General features: G+C 38.1%; 3 protein-coding genes across 3 annotated transcripts in view; 2 read left to right on the forward strand and 1 right to left on the reverse strand.

Annotated features, from left to right (window-relative positions):
- The window catches only part of sec22ba (SEC22 homolog B, vesicle trafficking protein a), a 10921-nt gene extending 4224 nt beyond the window's left edge, over nt 1-6697 (forward strand). The window contains exons 4-6 of the mRNA XM_079820012.1: nt 4459-4619; nt 5280-5426; nt 5539-6697. Of these exons, the coding sequence (XP_079676138.1) occupies nt 4459-4619; nt 5280-5426; nt 5539-5693 (463 nt within the window). The 3' untranslated portion in view covers nt 5694-6697. The remainder of the gene's footprint in view (nt 1-4458; nt 4620-5279; nt 5427-5538) is intronic.
- Nucleotides 6165-11296, reverse strand: imp3 (IMP U3 small nucleolar ribonucleoprotein 3). The gene is made up of 7 exons (XM_079820013.1): nt 11053-11296; nt 10778-10885; nt 10587-10661; nt 10208-10287; nt 7149-7200; nt 6954-7026; nt 6165-6293 (listed from the first exon to the last, which is right to left on the reverse strand). The coding sequence occupies exons 1-7, from the start codon at nt 11187-11189 to the stop codon at nt 6267-6269; spliced, it is 552 nt and encodes a 183-aa protein (XP_079676139.1). The 5' UTR covers nt 11190-11296; the 3' UTR covers nt 6165-6266.
- A 1443-nt stretch (nt 11297-12739) lies between these two features.
- The window catches only part of slc35a3b (solute carrier family 35 member A3b), a 43843-nt gene continuing 34527 nt past the window's right edge, over nt 12740-22055 (forward strand). The window contains exon 1 of the mRNA XM_079820249.1: nt 12740-12952. The gene's annotated coding sequence lies outside the window, so the exon portion shown is untranslated. The remainder of the gene's footprint in view (nt 12953-22055) is intronic.

The raw sequence follows: 22055 nt of genomic DNA on the forward strand, positions 1-22055 counted from the left end.
AGGAGAGCCACTTTTACCGCAAAGTTTCAAAAGTTACATCCAGTCATAAATAGCATGTCTTCTTATCAGTCTGTCATCCCTGAACATACAATAGGCTATGCAATAAATGCAAAAGGTAGATAGATAGTGGGTAGGCATAATATATTTTTAATGTAAACTTTCTTTTAGTGCTGTTTTAAACTAGATTTTTTTTTTGTTTAAAACACGTTTTTACGTTTTTGTTTTTAGTATATTTTATAATGTAGTAATTTCACAGTAAATCACCAAATTAATGTAGAAAAAACAAAGACAGTATATTTTAAATATTTGTTCTATGGCATTTTTTTTATGAATGAAGGCCAGTATCACTGATACTAATACAGATACTGATGTCTCTATGAAATAGACCTTCCCCATTTTAAACATTAATTATAGCCATTCAACATTACTGTGTAATTGAAGGCTTTTTAACATTTATTAGGCTTCAAACTTCATTAGTAGTGCTGCTGTGACTTTAAGATCTGCCGCTGCCGAACATGACGCGGATCTGGCGCGCTGTCACACACGTCCATTTCCTCACAACTCTTTAAGTTCATTTAAGACGTTATTTAACTCATTTAAAACTGTTGTTATGAGGATACTCGACAAAACGGACATTTAGGCATAATCCTGTGTGTTAGAGTTTGTTGAAGAGTGAAAGAGAACTGGATTCTGGCGCGCTGTCTGTGCTCATGATGCTGGCGCGTAACACACCACTAATCCTAGTTGACAATGCGTATCACATGCACGTAAAAAGTCATTTTGGCGTATAAATTGCACGATAAATACAAATTGGGTTATAGATACGCATTTCATGAGAATGTGTTGATCTAAAAGAGCACATTCACCGTTAAAGGGATAGCTCACCCAAAAATGAAAATTGTCATTTACTCACCCTCAAGTTGTTCCAAACCTGTATTTGTTTCTTTGTTCTGCTGAACACAAAAGATTATATTTGGAAGAATGTTTGTAACAAAGCAGATAGAGCAACCATTGACTACCATAGTATTTTTTCCCCTACTATGGTAGTCAATGGTTGCTCTATCTGGTTTATCTACCCTATTACCTTACTTTTCCCACCTCACTTAAAAATATTTACAGTACAAACCTTATCAGTGAACTATGAGGGGGAAAAAAGGAAAGCAAAAGAAAAAAAAAAGTGAGCAAAATAATCGTTCATTAATCGTAATCGAGGTAAAATGTTCAATTAATCAGGAATTTTATTTTTGGTCAAATCGTTACAGCCCTAGGTTGTATACTAGTTCTTCCAATGTTTCATCGTCAGACTTGCGCTCAGATTAATATGGTAAAACCGATGTCATCGTTACTGTCTTTACAGTGTGCTCAATCGCAATAGCTTTAGGAAGTTAGTTTTTAGAAGTTCAGTTATGGCGATGGGTGTTTAGCTTCTGACGTGCGCTGTATGTTTTCTAGGAACACTAGAGTAAATGTAGACAAAATAATTGTAATGGTTTATTGTTTACAAATGATTCATGCTAAATACAGTCACACTTAAATGCATCAATTCACTCGACTTGTTTCAAAGATTATGTCTGACAGGGTATACAGTGAGGAAAATAAGTATTTGAACACCCTGCTATTTTGCAAGTTCACCCACTTAGAAATCATGGAGGGGTCTGAAATTGTCATCGTAGGTGCATGTCCACTGTGAGAGACATAATAAAAAAAAAAAAAGTATGATTTTTTTTAACTATTTATTTGATACAGCTGCAAATAAATATTTGAACACCTGAGAAAATCAATGTTAATATTTGGTACAGTAGCCTTTGTTTGCAATTACAGAGGTCAAACATTTTCTGTAGTTTTTCACCAGGTTTGCACACTGCAGGAGGGATTTTGTCCCACTCCTCCACACAGATCTTCTCTAGATCAGTCAGGTTTCTGGCCTGTCACTGAGAAACACGGAGTTTGAGCTCCCTCCAAAGATTCTCTATTGGGTTTAGGTCTGGAGACTGGCTAGGCCACGCCAGAACCTTGATATGCTTCGTACAGAGCCACTCCTTGGTTATCCTGGCTGTGTGCTTCGGGTCATTGTCATGTTGGAAGACCCAGCCTCGACCCATCTTCAATGCTCTAACTGAGGCCCCGTCCACACGAAGCCAGAACTTTCCCTATCCAATCTTTTTTTCTCCCTCGTTTCAAGAAATATCTGCGTACACACGAGAGCATGAAAACGGCTCAAAATGATGTAGTATACATGCCAGTCCAGTATGTGGCACTGTAATTCTGTCACAGAAATACACTAAAAACGGAGAAGAAGAGTTGTGGCTAGAAGGGGTACGGCAACAGTTGGAGGTGAGGTAAAACACAATAAAATAATAAATAAATTTGCTACTTACCAGATGTGTTTTATTAACGCATACACCTACCCCAACCCTAAACATACCTTTACAATAATGCAAATACAGTAATTAAACAACGCAGTATTGATGTGCGCATGCCCAGTGCCCGTAGTTGTATCCCTTCTAGTCTTCCCCGCGCAGGACGTGGTGTGATGACATCACCGTTTCACAAAATATACGGATTGGCTGTATACACGAAACCGCAAGGGTGTCGTTTTCAGATTTATCCACTTTAGGACCCGGTTTCAATAAATAGCGGTTTCAGTCTCCCAAAACGCCGGTTCCGTGTGGACGAAACGCCAATACGATAAAAAATGTATACGTATACAGTGATACGCGTCTCCGTGTGGACGGGCCCTGAAGGAAGGAGGTTGTTCCCCAAAATCTCATAATGCATGGCCCCGGTCATCCTCTCCTAAATACAGTGTAGTCGCCCTGTCCCATGTGCAGAAAAACACCCCCAAAGCAAGATGCTACCACCCCCATGCTTCACAGTAGGGATGGTGTTCTTGGGATGGTACTCATCATTCTTCTTCCTCCAAACACGTTTAGTGGAATTATGACCAAAAAGTTATATTTTGGTCTCATCTGACCACATGACTTTCTCCCATGACTCCTCTGGATTATCCAAATGGTCATTGGCAAACTTAAGACGGGCCTGGACGTGCTGGTTTAAGCAGGGGAACCTTCCGTGCCATGCATGATTTCAAACCATGAAGTCTTAGTGTATTACCAACAGTAACCTTGGAAACGGTGGTCCAAGCTCTTTTCAGGTCATTGACCAGCTCCTCCCGTGTAGTTCTGGGCTGATTTCTCACCTTTCTTAGGATCATTGAGACCCCAAGAGGTGAGATCTTGCATGGAGCCCCAGTCCGAGGGAGATTGACAGTCATGTTTAGCTTCTTCCATTTTCTAATGATTGCTCCAACAGTGGACCTTTTTTCACCAAGCTGCTTGGCAATTTCCCCGTAGCCCTTTCCAGCCTTGTGGAGGTGTACAATTTTGTCTCTAGTGTCTTTGGACAGCTCTTTGGTCTTGGCCATGTTAGTAGTTGGATTCTTACTGATTGTATGGGGTGGACAGGTGTCTTTATGCAGCTAACAACCTCAAACAGGTGCATCTAATTTAGGATAATAAATGGAGTGGAGGTGGACATTTTAAAGGCAGACTAACAGGTCTTTGAGGGTCAGAATTCTAGCTGATAGACAGGTGTTCAAATACTTATTTGCAGCTGTATCATACAAATAGATTTCTGGATATTTTTTTTTTTAGATTATGTCTCTCACAGTGGACATGCACCTACGATGACAATTTCAGACCCCTCCAGGATTTCCAAGTGGGAGAACTTGCAAAATAGCAGGGTGTTCAAATACTTATTTTCCTCACTGTAAATGCATTTGTTTTTAATGAATCATAAATTACCAGCTGCTCAATGTATTACCCAGTTCTGTTTCAAATCCAAAATGATGTTTGGAGATTTAGACCACGAGGTCAAAGTCATCCTGCTGAAAGAACAAACATGTACAGTTGGGGTAATGGGAGTTTGATTCCGATGTGCGCTGTAATCGATCAGAGCAGAGTAGAGCAGGCTCTCGGAAAGGAGTCCTTTGAGAATCATTGAAAAAATTTAATGTGCAATGTATATTATTAGAACAGTTAATGCATGTAAACCTGTTGTAGGAGACCTCCAAAACTAAATCAGGAACCTTTAAAATAGCATAATAGGGGCACCTTAACTAATGTTCACAGATATACCTTTTGATCTTAAAAATTTATTAAATGTTGAGATTAATACATGCTGTAGAAGTATTGGTCATAATTAGTTTAACATTAACAAATGAAACCTTATTTTAAACTCTTACCATTTTTTGCCGTAAAACAATTGTGTGACTTGTTTGAATTGCAGTTGAATAAATGATTGTTCCTGTCAATCCAATTAAAATTCTAATTCAACATCCTGTGGGACGTGTGAACCTGAAAGGGGGCCAATTTTCAAATTCAGAATTTTGCCCAACTCTGATAGATGATCATAGAGCTTGTGGTTGATTCTAGTTCATAAACCCATCTTGTTTTCCAGCTATATCATTGAGAAAGGAGTGTGTTACTTGGCCTTCTGTGAAGCAGGATTCCCCAAGAAACTAGTGTTCGGCTTTCTTGAGGAACTGGAGCGAGAATTCAATGATCAGTATGGGGCAAAGATTCTGTCAGTGTCACGGCCATACTTTTTTATAGAATTCGGTGAGAAACATCTTATTTATATCAGTGCGATTAGAATGTATAATTTACCTTGCTCAAGGTTTATATACACTACTGTTCAAAAGTTAAAGGATTAGTTCACTTTAAAGTGAAAATTACCCCATGATTTACTCACCCTCAAGACATCCTAGGTGTATATGACTTTATTCTTTCTGATGAACACAATCACAGAGATATATGAATAAATATGCCGTACGAGGGGTTGTGGGGGTTAATAAAGGCCTTCTGAAGCGAATCGATGGGTTTGTTTAAGAAAAAAATCCATATTTAACACAATATAAAGTAAATCAATTTTACTCAAACTCAATGGACCCCGTCACTGCCATTTATAAAGCTTGGAAGCGTCAGGATATTTAATATAACTCCGATTGTGTCAATCAGAAAGTCATATACACCTAGGATAGCTTGAAGTTGAGTAAATCATGGGGTAATTTTCATTTTAAAGTGAACTAATCCTTGTATGGAATTCTAAGACATTTTATTTAGCAAGGATTTATTCAATTGATCAAATGTGACCGTAAAGTGCAGGTTCAGCATGCCATTTTTATAGCATGCGCATACTACTATATACGTAAATGTGCCCGCTAGATGGCACATTTTTTGGCCGACATTGTGGACCAAATGATTCTCATTTGTCTCCAGACACGTACATTCAGAAAACCAAAAGGCTATACATCGACGGCAGAGCACGAAGAAATCTGGGCAACGTTAATTCAGAGTTACACGATGTCCAGAGGATCATGGTCGCTAATATAGAGGAAGTGCTCCAGCGTGGAGAAGCCCTATCTGGTGAGTGAACACTTTTTGCATTTTGCTTCAGTCTCAAAATACTATTTGTATTTGTAAAAGCATTAGGTATTCTCCCCTGTTTAAGTGTGTTGTCTGCCTTCTCTTTCTGTAGCCTTGGATTCCAAAGCTAGTAACCTGTCCAGCCTGTCTAAGAAGTACCGCAGTGATGCCAAATATCTCAACACGCGCTCCACCTATGCTAAAGTGGCTGCTGGCGCTGTCATTTTCATCACGCTTATTGTGTATGTGCGTTTCTGGTGGCTGTGAATATACATGACAAATTCAAGCAGAAATTCTCAGGGCCTCGCCCACAAAAATGGTTCGAACACCAAAGAGTCTGTTCTGGCCTTAAGGTTGTGTCTGTTTGAGACACTGAATGTAGCTTTTGTCAAGTTCATAATGTTGTCTTTTTCCAGCTGTACCTTGGTTTATTTATAATCAGTGGAAGGTGTTGATGTACTTGTTGCCTTGTATGTCTTCAGTATGTTCATAACAGAGCTATGCAAAGAATGTGGTGTAAAGAACACATGTACCTGGTGAAACAACTATGCATCTTTGTTGGGACATTTTAAGTGCCCACCATGTCAAAAATAATTTTAAAATACTAATTTTTAATAGGTGACGGTGGTTTTCTATGAAGACTAGAGTAAATGTAGACAAAATAATTGTAATGGTTTATTGTTTACAAATGTTTCATGCAAAATACAGTCACACTTAAATGCATTCATTCACTCAAGATGTCTGACAGGGTATAAATATATACATTTGGTTTTAATGAATCACAAATTACCAGCTTCTCAATGCATTAACCAGTTCTGTTTCAAATCAATGTTTGGAGATTTAGACCACAAGGTCAAAGTCGTCCCGCTGAAAACAAACCCAAAATTGTGATGTTAAATTAGCAATAATTTCAAAAACTGTTTTAGCTTAAACATTTCTTAACAGTGCAAAATCAGACTCACCTAATGCTTATATGATACACTATATTTCAACAATTACATTCTACACTTTAGAGTGTTTTGAAAACATGTCTCTGGTGTCAAACCTTTAACCCATACAGGGAGGTATTGATTAAATATGAAAATATTTTCCTGAATTCTTTAGATTTAGCTTTATGTACAGTAGTGTTCAAAAGTTCAGGGTGAGTATGATTTTAAAAAAAAAAAGGAATGAATGCTAATGTTCAACAAGGACACATTAAATTGATCAAATGTACATTTGTAATGTAACAAGATTTCTATTTCAAATAAATGCTGTTCTTTTGAACTTTCTATTCATTTAAGAATCCTGAAGTATCACAGTATCCACAAAAAATAATTAACTGTTTTCAACATTGATGACAAATGTTTCTTTATTTTACAATAGAAAAGTTTTTAAATCGTAACAATTTCAGAATATTACTGTTTTTACTGTATTTTTAGGCAAATAGCTGCTGCCTTGGTAAGAGGCTACAAAAACATAAGACTCAAACATTTGTACAGTAATATAAACTGTAAAGGATGATGCTCCTAATATTCTTCGACATACCTCCTCATTGTAGTTCATGACATGTTGTTTGATCTTGGATGAGTCCACCCATGTGATGAAGTCTTCCATACTCCTGTAACAATATTGCAAAATAACTACACATTACAGTTGCTGCAGGCTAAATGTCAGTGTTAAAATTAAACTTGTGATAATTTTTTTCTTCAATGGGCATCATTGATGCTTTTCATAACTAACCTTGTAACAAGAAACGCAGGATCGGTGATAATCTCAGGCCCAACCCGAATATCTGTTGCTCCGTCAAGAAGTATTTTGGTGACAATTAAGCAAATCAATTTGCGAAGAATATTTTCTTCACGATATTACAGCTTAAAATGAAAAGAACATCCAGTATATTCAGGGATCTAGTAAATTAAATTATACAAAAGTAAAAAATGACAGCGAACAAGTAATTTGTATGGAAGCTTGATTCTGCCACTAAGGCTGCGTTCACACTGCAGGCTGAAACGACCCAATTCCGATTTTTTTGCCCTTATGCGACCTGTATCTGATCTTTTCATGACAGTCTGAACGACACAGATCCGATCTTTTCAAATGCGACCCAGGCCACTTGGGTATGTGGTCCAAATCCGATACATATCCGATCTTTTGAAATGCGTCTTCAGTCTGAACTGCCAGGTCACATGTATCCGACCCGCACGTCGTTGATACGCGACAAACGTCATCATTGTACGTTGAAGTAGGCGGGAATGAGAAGATAAACAACTATAAATAAAAGAAGTACGCACCTGTTGCTAGCCAATACACTCCAACTCCAACGCGTTTCTGCACTGTTATGGGCCGCCGCAGACGTGTCTCTTCCCGTGACAAAGTTAGTTGAAGGCGCTCACAAACATAATTGAAGGTGGATCTGGTCATTCTGAAGTTACTGACGAATTCGGTATCAGTAAAGCCACTCACATCAGTATCCCACCACTCCTGGCTGCGACTCACACGTTTCTCTGTACCAACGTTGCTACCACTGCTCCACAAAACGCCATGGCAAAAAACCTTGCTCTCCTCCTCTTTTTTAATTTTCTTTTTAACATGCGAAGGTTGTAATGGTGCTGGCTCCGTTGCGAAAATAACTTTAATAAAGCTAAACGAACTCCAATGCTGACACCCATATTTGGCTACTTCCGTAAACAACAAGTGACGTCGTTGACCGTTGAGTACTCTTCTGCGCATGCGGGTCACTTCTGGGTCATTTCACGTTCACACAGGAGATCACAAAAGGTCGCATTTAATTGGAAATGTGAACAGCCTTGCAAAAAAATCGCATTTTTTCGAAAAATCGGAATTGAGCATTAAGCCCTGCAGTGTGAACACAGCCTAAAGTAAAAAATCTAAATGGTAATTTGCGACTTTTGTCTCAGAATTTTGACTTTTTCCATGACAATTCCGAGTTTACAATTTAGAGAAAAAAGTATTTTCCCCTCATAATTGTGATTGTTGTTTTTTTTAAAATCAGGATTGCAATTTGGAAACTTACAATTACAAGTTTTTACCATGCAAAAAAGTCAGAATCTCGCAATTTTGAGAGAATTGAGATATATAAACTTTTTTCTTTGAATTACATGTAGTTCAGTTCACTTGGTCCGGACCAAAAAAAGACAAAACATTTAGTCCTTGTCCGCTTACCACTGGCATTTTAATACTGAATCTAAAGATACCGACCCTTAAGGCATAGGGATACGTTCACAACCTGATTGGTCGGCTTTTATGGCGTATATTTTGTGAAGGAACTTACCAAACATTCAAAACAATGCTGTGTGCGTAGCCTATAAATGATGACCATTTTGACCAGCTGAGAACTCGTGAAGAGCTTATAAATTGTGTAAAGGAGTCAACACAGCGGCACACACACAAACAAAGATCTGCTGCGAGGAGACGCAGTTCTGATGCCTGTACCGAACTGTAATGGGCAACATCACGATTATGATGCGAAAAAACAGGTATGCGTGAGCATTCTGTCCTTTTTAAGGTCTCATCTTACTGTTCTTGGTTTGTTTACATGTCTATCTCATTTGAGCTGCACCAGAGTTTGTTTGTGAGAGGACTGAGACCCATCTTTTCAGGGGTCTCAAACTGCTTGTTTGGTGTGTACCAGGGTTCAGATGGCAGCGTTCACACTTGAACCGCACTAACAGAGCAATTGCACCAGGGTACATTTTAATTTAACCAAGTATGAACACACCCAATGTGTTATAATTGTAAGGTATAAAGTAAACTCATAATTGTGAGTTTACATATCACAATCATGACTTTTCCACCTCAGAACTGCGAGTTTACATCTTGCAATTATGTTTTCTTTCCGCCATGGAGGAACCAAATAAACAAAAGGTAACTGCAACTTCGCAATTATGACTCTCACAATTGCGAGTTCATATCTCACAATTCAGACTTTTCTTCTCAAAATTGCAAGAACTGTTTATAGACTTGCAATTGTGAGTCAACTACTAGCAATTTCTTGATTATAAACTCTTATATCTTGTAATCATGCAACTGACTTTTTTCCCCCCGCCAGAATTGCAAGAAAAACAAATTGAGATAAAAAGTTGTGATTACCTTTCAGAAACAAACTTCTATACACTAAGGGTGTGTTCACACTTGGCATGTTTGGTTCGATTGCTCTGTTAGTTCGGTTCATTTGAATAAATGTGACACTGCCATCCAAACCCTGGTGCGCACCAAACTAACTCTGGTGCGGTTTGACTGAAATAAGAACGCAACACGGACCGAAGACATGTAAATAAGTCCCTAAAAAGGACAGAATGCTCACATATACATATTTTTCCTTGTCATAGTCGTGATGTTGCCATCACAGTTCGGTACAGGTATCAGAACCACGTCTCCTCGCCGCAGATCTTCGTTTGTGTGTATGATTGAGAGATTCCTGCTGCTGTTTTGACTCCTTTACACATTTTATAAGGCACTTCACAAGTTCTCAGCTGGTCAAAATACTCACATACAACAAGCGCATTTAGCTCAGCACACAGCACTGTTTTGGATGTTCAGTAAGTTACGTCGTGAAATATATGCAATAAAAATAAGGTTGTGTGAATATATCCCTATGCCTTTAGGTTCGGTATCTTTAGGTTTGGAGATAAAAATGCCAATGTGAACGCCAAGCGGACCAGGACTGAATTGTTTTTTTGGTCCAGACCAAATGAACTGAACTACAAGTGTGAACAACAGCCTAAAACACTACAACACTTAATATACATAGTTGAGTGTAATTTCTGACTGAAGGATACGGCCCTGCTCAATGAAGGTTGTGGCAGTCTTTAGGCTCGGAGCCATACGCAGTTTCAGCATGATTGTGGGAAGCCGTCTCCTAAAGAAAACAGCAATCAGGGAAAAAAAAGAACAATTTGGAACAGTTAGAATGAACAAAACTATTTTATCAACTCGAATTTTACCCCTTTTACCTTTGTGATGTTTTTCCCTCTTCGATGGTTTATATATATATATATATATATATATATATATATATATATATATATATATATATATATATATATATATATATATATATATATATATATATATATATATATATGCTGTTCACTGTTGCACTTCTAAATTCTAAACACTGGTGTAATTTCTATGATTAATTATTGAAGTGCATCTTACCTGCAGAATGTAGATGCAGAGACTTCATTTGCAAGGGAGAGATTCTGTTTGGTGGGAATCAAACCGATACTGTAACTGCAAAAGAGAAAAACACACACACACACACACACACACACACACGATCTTCAGACTCGACAGCAGCTCAATTACAATGAGGCGCCCACTAAACATCCAGAAGTCCCCAAACTTACAGTTTTTCCAAGAGAATGGTTGTGCTTTGAGCTCTGAAGCCATCTTTTTCGCCCAAGTCCCGTATTTTCTGTGCCAATTCTCTAATATTTCGACTAAGTTTGTTGTATCTACAGAGAAAACATACACGTAGATTCGTAAGTCAAGTTTTGATCATCTGTCTCCTCTAAAATACGAACATGGACTTTAAAGATATACTTGCTTAAAACAAATATACATACTAAAAGGAAGTCATATTTACTATTATGTACTATTAACAGTGATTTTCTTTACTCACTTGGTGTAATCTTCCCTCTTCTCAATACGATATCTCCTCAATATTTTAACCTCGTGTAGATTGTTGTCAACCTCCCAGTTAATAAAATCAACTTTCTTCAAGAGTTTCTGTTCGTGGAATTTCAATTTACGAACCATTTTGAGAATAAAAACGACTATATTTATCGCTAAGGCTAAGCGTATTATTTGTCTCTAGTGATCATTAGCTTTCACACGCGTGCTTTTTATTCACGGTGGTTTTATGTAACAATTGTGCGGCTGTTTGGCTCGACACTGGCGCCTAGTGGTCAGGAGGAGCAAGACAACAACATTTACATAAAAAAATACATTTTCACAGTAATAAAATGACTAATAAAGTTAAACTGTCAAAAATAAAACTGTAGTGAATAATAATATGCATACTATGTAATGAATACGTTATATACGTAATGGATACATTTTGTTTTATATCGTTGGATGTCAGTAGCCCATATTTCTCTTTTCTAATTAATATTTTTTTTATCTCGATTATTGTTCAACATCAGATCCCTGTGTATTTTTTACAAACTCGAGCAACTACACAATGGAATTCTGAAAACAGGTTAAAACAAGGCAAAAACACCTAAATATAGACATCCCCATCAAACTTTTAACCCAAAATCCTGATGCAGAATAACAAACAGGTTGATGTCTACATTATTTCTATGCTAAAACCCCTTGTGTTTATTAAATTAAGCAACAAACAATAACACGTACATTATCCAAAAATGTCATAAAAAGCCGAAAATCGTTTATTTGGTACATTTCATACACAATTGTAATTCAAAGTGCTTTAAATAAAATAGATTAAAAAAATAATAAAATAAATATAACAGATTAATAAGAAATTAAATAATAATAATAATAATAATAAAAACTATTTTTTTAAATTATTCCATCCATTAAAATTACACAACGTAATATTAGAGTACCCATGCGATTTTAAAAAACAAAACGATATTACAGCTTAAAATGAAATGAACTAGTATATTCAGGGATCAAGTACATTTAATTATACAAAAGTAAAAGAAATGACAGCGAACAAGTAATTTGTATGGAAGCTTGATTCTGCCACTAATTAAAAAATCTAAATAGTAATTTGCGACTTTTGTCACAGAATTTTGACTTTTTTATGACAATTCCGAGTTTACAATTCCGAGAAAAAAGTATTTTTTCCTCATAATTGTGATTAAAAAAAAATCAGCATTGCAATTTGGAAACTTACAATTACAAGTTTTTGTTACCATTCAAAAAAAGTCAGAATTGTGAGTTATCTCGCAATTTTGAGAGAATTGAGATATATAAACTTTTTTCTTTGAATTACATGTAGTTCAGTTAGAAACGTCGTTGTTTTTATTTATTTTTTATGTTTTAACAAATTACTGCAGATCACAGGAACTACGATTTTTCTTTCAGATATTAATTAACTCAAATTATGTTTTTTTTTAATGATTATTATAGCATACTTTGTTGTAACTACATTGTTTCTTTGTCTTCTGGGTAAAATTCATCTACACAAAGCCACAAAACCTCATTGTTTTGCTGATGTGAAACCCTGTTGTAGCCTATATCAAAACCTCTGAACAGAATTTTTTTTTTTTTTTTATCCAGACAAAAGTTGTTGCATATAACACACCGGTAGATGTCCCTGTAAACAAATCTCCATCTCCATTTGAAAAAGTTAGGGAAACTGAGAGAGTCACGACAGAAACATGGGTGTCAAACATAGTTTCGCTTTGGCTGAACGTGTAATTGAGGAAGTCTTCGTTTTAATAAATGAATCGGATGCATGCGTCATTCAGGAATCAGGGCTGCACTGCACACCTCTTGGACTTCGCACTCACTCAGCACAACACATCTGAGCTGCACTTCTGAGAGACCAGGTATGGCGCAAACTACACATCTTCACACCCTTTTTACATATCTGAATATTAAAATGTAACGGGAATGGAACCATACGTTACATGCGTACAGCATTCGGACGTCATGACGTCAATAGTTTGGTTTGGACATTGGTTGAGGTGTCAACCGTGCGGGGTTTATTTATTTGATAGCACCTGGCTGGAACCTTATCAGTTTGACAAAATTCTCTACTTCAAAGTGCCATGGGAAATCAAACCAACTTCACTTAACTTCACTTTTTTGCCCTAAAAGTGATCCCGCTAACCAAACGGTGCGTGTCAAACAACGTGTCACTACAAACGCAGTACTCCACTACTGAGTCCGCTCACTGTGGGCAACGCTGTGTGTGGGGTGTGTCTGTGGGGAGTGCGTATTTAATTTTTTATTTTTTTTTATTTAATTTTTTCAACACACGGACAATCAATCATCTAGATGCACGTGATTATATATATATAAAAAAAAAAAAAATAGGCAATTTTTGTTTCCAAATGCCCCAAGTTAAGATATCTTGTCAATTTGATCAACTTTTATAAACCAAGCGGCTATAATCACTATGAAAGCATCAATACAATATTTGACTATAGCCTATAATCATTTAACAAGCTGTGGAACAAAAAGTGGGCGTTTCTAAATTTGTGTATGCTTTCAAACTGGTTTATAAATTTGTTTGTAAACCAGTTTAAAAGACTGGTTAGCCTGACGTTGTCATACTCAGATTCTAGTCAGAATATGAGTCTGATACTGCTCCATTGGGCTGTCATTATTGGGGCATGTTTCAGCCTATGGTTTCAACCAAACCAGGAATGAAAATGCCTCTGCACTCAATTGTATAGATCTACAACCAATCAGAGCAAAGGAGTAAGTGATGTTAGTGACATATGTTGAGCGACATAGTTGTCAACAGAAGTTACAGAACTCAACTGCACACACAAGAAGATGAGTGTAAACGATCTTTGCCGGTGTTTTAAAAAATAATTTAAGGATACACGGAGTATACCAACACGATCATCATTTTTGAGAGAAATAGTAAAGGTGAATGCATATACGAGCAAGTTCTCCGTTTAGGATTAGAACGAATTCAACCCAAGCGCTCTTTGGTGACGTGGATGATTACGTTACTGTTGATCATCTGTCCATCATCATATAAAGCCCGCCCTGACAATTTGATTGGTCTGAACAGCTCTGGTTCGAGCATAGTTGCTCCACAACGGATCAAGTCCAGACCGAACTTCCAGACCTCAAATGTTGTGGGCGGGGCTAAGTTCGGCTGGGATCCAGGCTAAAGACTGGTATAAACCAGTTTAAAAAAACTGGTTTATAAAGTGTTTATAAATCATGCAATCAAAATGATGCCCTTCACCCGAACCCCACCCTTATAGCTTTTTTGGCAGATTACTCACTCCCAACATAGTTTTGCGCTGTATTTGGAATGGTGCTCGTTTTCAGTTAGAAAACGAATGAGCCTTCGAGTTTCCTAAGATGATACAGCACTTTCAAGACTGGTGGAGCTTTTTTTATTGGGCCAAACTGTTCTCTTTCTTTATTAAATGTTCCATTCCATGCCGATCTGAGCCAGCTGGTATGGATATGGTTTTGTTTTCTACTGTGGTGCTGTGATAACTGTGCTCTTTGCAATGTAATACAAAGAAGTCAGTTGTTGCCTTGGTAATGCACGAATATACAGACTATACGTGATGTAAATAATGACGGCGTTATGAAGGATGACCAGATATTTCTTTTAACTGTATTATTCATTTCACATCACTCAAATAGCATGTTTAGCAAGCTACGGAGAAACTGACAGTCAGGCAACACACAAGTGATCGATCCCGAGTGTCAACATCACTACACGCATTCTAGCAGCATGGTAGTCAGTGTATGCAGGGACATTTCTCATACCCCTTAATTCAAAGTGTGTCTATCTGGCCCTTCCCTTTACCCCTACCACTCCAGCCTAAAGAGAATTGACACACCCCTACCCCTTCACTTGAACGCTCAAAACGAAGGGGAAGGGGAAAGGGAAGGGGTAGAAATGGGATTGGGCCTAAGTCTTGGCTAAAGACAAACAAAACACACGTCTGATTGTCAATAGTTATTGAAAAAAAAGAAGAAATTTCGATTCATGTCCGTGACGGGACGGCAAAAAGTGGGCAAAGTGGGCGTGGCCACTTTTACTAAAACGGCTATAACTAAAACGGAATAAGATAATTTCACCAAACTCGGGCTGTGTATACATTCGCAAACTTTCTCAAGCACTTCCCCTCGGGAGAAACCCCACCGCCATTTTGAAGTGCGTTCAACTTTATTGAACTTTATGAGCCCCAATCCAGTCAGCATAATAGTACCATGCAGATACCTCACAGAGATGAAGAGAAGTCCACACCTCAGGTTGTTATGATCATAAACACTTGCCACAGTTTCAAAGACTGGGAAAGAGGCATCAAAAGCCATCACAGAATAAAAGGTGATGGCCTCAAGTACTATTTTAACTACCAATATGGAGAACAGGAGCTGGTTGAAACCTCCTAGAACGTACACTTAAAGGGATAGTTCACCCAAAAAGGAAAATTCTGTCATCATTTACTCACCCTCAAGTTGTTCCAAACCTGTATGAGTTTCTTTGTTCTGCTGAACACAAAAGAAGATATTTTGAAGAATGTTTGTAACCAAGCAGAGAGAGCAACCATTGACTACCATAGTAGGGAATAAAATACTATGGTAGTCAATGGTTGATCTATCTGTTTGGTTACAAACATTCTTCAAAATATCTTCTTTTGTGTTCAGCAGAACAAAGAAACTCATACAGGTTTGGAACAACTTGAGGGTGAGTAATGATGACACAATTTACATTTTTGGGTGAACTATCCCTTTAACATAATCATTCATCTGATGTTATCATTTTCTGATGCAATTAATATCCCTTTAGTTTTCATGTGATGTTTTAGCAGAATGTAGGATCAGAAGATTTTAAACAGATTCTTAAATGTGTAATCCCACACTACTTTAAAATGACTGTTATAGTCTATTGTATTTTTTTTATCATTTTCGTTTGTGTAATTTTTGTATTTTTATAGACAGCCCAAGCATACACAGGCCTATAGAATGGTGTGTAAAACAAATTTTATAAGGGAAAAAAACGAAAATAAAATAAATCAGATCCATTGCAGATTCCAAGTGATCAAGGGCTCTTAGTGTGTTCCATTTAAACACATTACAGAAGTTCTGCCAGTAGTGGGCACTTATGTGATGTAAGCAATGATGTACATCTGAGTGAACGAGACAGAGGGAAGTTAGTGAGGGAAGAGCATAAAAAATTGGACTTAAACGCAGCCTTGGTACACCTACACTATTTTGCCAAAAGGATTGGGACAACCCTCCAAATCATTGAATTTATTTGGAGTTCCCCTTAGTTCCAGTGAAAGGAACCCTTAAAGGGATAGTTCACCCAAAAATAAAAATTCTGTCATTTACTCACCCTCTGTTCAGGACTCTGTGCAGGCCAGTCAAGTTCCTCCACACCAAACCCGCTCTTCCATGTCTTTATGGACCTTGCTTTGTGCACTGGTGCGCAGTCATGTTGGAACAGGAAGGGGCCATCCCCAAACTGTTCCTACAAAGTTGGGAGCATGAAATTATCCAAAATGTTTTGGTATGCTGAAGCATTAAAGGAATAGTTCACCTTGACTGGCCTGCACAGAGTCCTGCCCTCGACTGATAGAACACCTTTGGGGTGAATTAGAGCGGAGACTGCAAGCCAGGCCTTCTCGTCCAACATCAGTGCCTGACCTCACAAATTACCTTGCTTAGGCCAATGTTGACTTTTTTCTTTTTTTCCAATCTGTAGCATTTGTTATGAAAAATAGCAACCTGCACATTTAGAAACTAACAAGTCAACCCACCCCCCATGGGCGGATCTACAGGGGGGCAAGGGGGGGCAGGTACCCCCCCCCCCCACTCTAAAGCCTTGCCCCCCCCAGCTGCCCCCCTGACTTTGATGATCCAAAAACTGTACTTGTAAAAACAACCCGCGAGTATGTCCAATACATTTACCAAAAGTAAACCATTTAATTTTTCATTTTAAATGTATTAAAATTAAAATACATAAAATACCCCTCCCCACCCCTCAAACACTTAGCTACGTCCCTGATTCAAACGTGCATAGCGGCGTTCGCTCAGTCTGGCTCACACACAGCGAGTCTGCTGCGGTGCGGTGGCCCTACAAACCGACTGGAGAGACTGAGCTGCCCCAGAGCCCCTGAAGGTGAAGTGAGTTTCCCCAGGTGTAGTTTAAACACACGTTTAACTTAAAATTACATTTGTAATGAATGTATTGTATGCTAAAGACGATTAAGCATCAGCAAAAACAGCAAGTCTATTACGTTAGCCAAAAGCGGTTGTGATTCGTAAGAGCACTCTTCCCTTTGATTAGCCTAATTTTGATTTTAGTAAAGACAAGAACAGCTTAATAAAAAATATAAAAATATTGTATCCATAACTGCCAAATCTCACACATTCACCGTGAGACACGCAATTGACACTTTTCACGCTCTCACGCCACACATACATTTTCTCACGCACAGAAAAATCGCGAAGCAAAGAGGACACGGAGACCGACAGACTAGACAGAGCAGGTTACTTATGGTATAAAAAAAATCTCAGCTCTCAGATTCTGTCACTTTTATTACGAAATTCAAACAATAAATGCCGTTTTGGCGCTTGTAAATGTTACGTGACAGATCCCTAGCTGCACGTGGACAGATCATCTTTAGCTAATAGTAAATAAACACGAATGGACAATGTTGAAAGAAACAGTAGCCTACAACTTACCTAAATGTATATTCCTCATATATAATATCGACCAATCAGTCTAACAAAGGGGTCAATAAAACAACTGGAGAACAATTATGTCACATAACATTTACCTCAGGAAAGCCATTTAATGACCATAATATAGCACATTAGTTGGCTAGAAAAAAAGAGCTAGAGAGTATTTTGCTAAATATGTGTAGTGTACCATATTACATATTTATTATATTTTTATTTATATCATTAAATAAAGTTGTTGTTATTATAATAAAAAAACGCATTATACTGTATGTAATTTGAGTTATTTTAAACCTCAAATAACACTCCCCACTTCTTTTTTCAAAAGTGTGTTTAACTGTTTAGAAATAGAGATCTCCTAGAAGTGGTAAACGCCTCACTTCTTTCTGGGACTTTTCCAAACTCCCTTAAAACTGCAGTAGTAAAGCCTCTCCTTAAAAAGAGAAATCTGGATAACTCCATACTGAGCAACTACAGACCAATCTCAAATCTCCCCTTCATAGGCAAGATCATTGAAAAAGTTGTTTTCAGTCAGCTGAACAAATTCTTGAACTCAAACGGATACTTTGACAATTTTCAATCTGGTTTCCGACCGCATCACAGCACAGAGACAGCGCTCATAAAGATTATAAATGATAATCGCCTCAATACAGATACAGGCAAAACATCAATTCTGGTACTACTGGACCTCAGTGCTGCATTCGACACTGTTGACCACAGCATACTCCTTGACAGGCTAGAAAATTGGGTTGGGCTTTCTGGAATGGTCCTCAAATGGTTCAGGTCATACTTAGAAGGGAGAGGTTATTATGTGAGTATAGGTGACCATAAGTCTGAGTGGACATCCATGACATGCAGAGTCCCACAAGGGTCAATTCTTGCACCACTCCTATTCAACCTGTATATGCTGCCACTGAGCCAAATAATGAAAAATAACAAAATAGCCTACCACAGCTATGCTGACGACACCCAGATCTACTTAGCCCTATCACCTAATGCAGTGGTCGCCAACCCGTCGATCGCGATCGACTGGTCGATCTTTATCACTGTCCTGGTTGCTCCCGATAAATAACCGAAAAATAATTAACAACATGTAACAAGTAGAATTAGATGAATGTATCCCTGAACAAAACTGACTGTCTTCAGAATAGTTTCTATGGCATTTTACAGCGGTCCCCAAATAAACGCTTGTTTTCCATAAGCACCTCCTACTGTCAGAGAGTGAATTAGCATTTTTATTCAGTCCATCTGTTTTTGTTTTGTGCAGGTGTGTCTTATGTTACAATTTCACAAAGCTAAAGTCAGAGCATTCTGTATTTACTCTAAGTCTTGAAATTATGCAATAATTTAAATAAAAAACAACTGCTCATGCTACATGTGTGTATCTTTGTTTGGATCGTAATTAAAATGCAGTGGTTGCCTCACATTTCAAATGGCAATTTTTTTAAGGTCAGTTTGGCCTGTTATAGAGCAAATAAACAACAAATTAATTTGCTTAAATAAAGAAAAAAAAAACGACAGATGGTCTTGGAAATAAAAAAACCTCTGAATCGGCCATTAAAAATCTATAGGTAGATCTTGCCTTTCATCAAGGCTGAGGTCAGGGATCTTTGGCTTGAAAAGGTTGGTGACCACTGACCTATTGACTACAGCCCCATTGACTCTCTATGTAAATGCATTGATGAAGTTAACAGTTGGATGTGCCCAAACTTTCTTCAGTTAAACAAAGACAAAACTGAAATCACTACATTAGGAAACAAAGATGAAATTCTCAAGGTGAACGCATATCTTGAGGCTAAAGGTCTAAAATCAAAAAATCAAGTCAGGAATCTTGGTGTGATTTTGGAGTCAGACCTGAGTTTCAGTAGTCATGTCAAAGCAATAACTAAATCAGCTTACTATCATCTGAAAAATATTGCAAGAATTAGAAGCTTTATTTCCAGGCAAGACTTAGAGAAACTCGTTCATGCTTTTATCACCAGCAGGGTGGACTATTGTGGTCTTCTCACTGGCCTTCCCAAAAAGACCATTAGAAAGCTGCAGCTCATACAGAACGCTGCTGCCCGGATCCTGACCAGAACCAGAAAATATGACCATATCACACCAGTCCTCAGATCTTTACACTGGCTTCCAGTTACATTTAGGATCGATTTTAAAGTACTATTGCTTGTATATAAATCACTAAATGACCTAGGACCTCAATACATTGCAGATATGCTGATTAAATACAAACCCAACAGATCACTCAGATCATCAGGATCAAGTCAATTAGAAATACCACGGGTTCACTCAAAGCAAGGAGAGTCTGCTTTTAGCTATTATGCCAGCCGTAGCTGGAACCAGCTTCCTGAACAGATCAGATGTGCTCCAACAGTCAGGGGCGTAGCACCAAATTTTGGGCCCTGGGTACAAACCATCTTGCTGGGCCCCCGTACCAAATACCATTTACTAATATGCTAATCAGTTTTTTATAACAGTAAAACCTCCTTTCATGTAGTCGCGATGTTATGTTGTCATGTTTATCAAAATAAAACTGATAAAAAAGTAGACCCCACTTTATTGATAGTGTAGGATTATATTGTAATAACTGGTAGTTATTGTGAGGAACCTGGAGCTGACCGAAGCTAAACTAAGCTATTTAACGTGTATTAAGCTAATTTACTTGCGGACAATAAGGGCACTTGCATTCCTTACACCACACAACCACCTCAGAGATTAAGAGCACAGTCAAAACAGACCAGCTGGAGGCAATACTGTCATCTTTTTCCTTTAATTCTGAACACTGAATTCATGTCACTCCTTTACACATCTCTCTCCATGACGGTGAGAACCACACTTTTTACATAAGGCAGTAAATGAATTAAACCCACCCACCTAACTTGTACATAAACACACATAACTTTGCTTACGCAAAAATTCGACCATATTGCTTAAATAATGCATTAATCAACTCCAAACTAACAAATACCCATAATACACCTGGCTGCTAGCGCTGACAGCCAGATCATTACAATATGCTGAATTCTATTCTTTTACAAACACACGCTGTATTAAGCAGTACATAAAGTATTACATGACAATAATGTCTCTGAAACCTCTGTGCATTGCCAAATATTGCATTTATTTCACTTCAGCTGATAAAGTATGCAAACACAGCGCGAGCGTCACTGCGGGAAGCAGAAAGTGTCCGACTTCACGTCTCCGTTTGCAGCTCCTCTCACGCGGCTACTCTCACCGATCAGTTGCATCCAGCCACAGCCGATGTCGAACACACCTATTAACTGATTCACCGCAGGTGCACCTGACCTGCGGATCGTACCATTTACATTGATTCGAGAGGGGTGGTGGGGCCCTGCACAGCATGAAAATGACTTTTTTTTTTAACCAAACCAGTGCCTAACTACAAGTTTAGTTTTGCACAACAACTTTTTTATTTGTACATAAATGCTATGCAAATGTTAGTGCATGTATATGTATGTATAGAAAACTGACTTCTAAGGGGCCCCCCCCCTGCCTCGGGCCCTGGGTACTTGGTACCCTTTACCCCCCCAGTCCGACGCCCCTGCCAACAGTAGCCACTTTCAAATCCAGACTCAAAACACATCTGTTTAGATGTGCATTTACTGAATGAGCTATGCCACTGTACGTCCGACTGATTGCACCTTATCTTATGCATTTACTCAATGAGCTCTGTGCTTTGTCCGAACTGCTTGCACTTTAATTATGTGTTTCATTTTAACCCTGTTTTATTTTTAGTTTTTAATTATACTTTTTATTTTTTATTATTTTTTATTTTGTAATGGCTTTCTGGGTGGAAGAGGTTGAGAGACGGGGAAGCGATAAATCGAAATCCCTCCGGTGCGAGGACGATCCGTTTATATCTGCTCTGACGGATAGATCTGTATAGCCTTGGTGGTAAGAGGAAGGACCGTGTAAATCCGCTCTGACGGTCGAACAAAGTAGAGATAGCCCTGGTGTTCCTGTCCAGGAAGATTTGTCTGTAAGGGTAATGTTTAAATGCACCGTTACCTGACAAATATTTTTTGAGTACTCCCTCCGGTGCGAGGAAGACCCGTTTAGATCTGCTCTGGCGGGTAAAACATCTAGAGAACGCCCTCAAGCCAAGAAGATTTGTCTGCAAGGGTACTGTCTAAACGCACAGTTACCTGACAAATATTTTTAAAGTAAACCTGACTCTCCCTTTTCTTCCACCCCAGATAGGGGATTTCATCTTTATTTTTATTTCCTTTTAATTCCTAT

Source organism: Gobio gobio (genome assembly GCF_949357685.1).
Source record: "Gobio gobio genome assembly, chromosome: 6".
Classification (NCBI taxonomy): domain Eukaryota; kingdom Metazoa; phylum Chordata; class Actinopteri; order Cypriniformes; family Gobionidae; genus Gobio; species Gobio gobio.

Coding starts and splice junctions, on each gene's coding strand:
- imp3 (XM_079820013.1), bottom strand. CDS start 11,189: ATGGTTCGTAAATTGAAATTCCACGAACAGAAACTCTTGAAGAAAGTT. Junction 10,662..10,777: donor ACCATTCTCTTGGAAAAACT/GTAAGTTTGGGG, acceptor TCTCTTTTGCAG/TTACAGTATCGGTTTGATTC. Junction 10,288..10,586: donor TCTGCATCTACATTCTGCAG/GTAAGATGCACT, acceptor TGTTTTCTTTAG/GAGACGGCTTCCCACAATCA.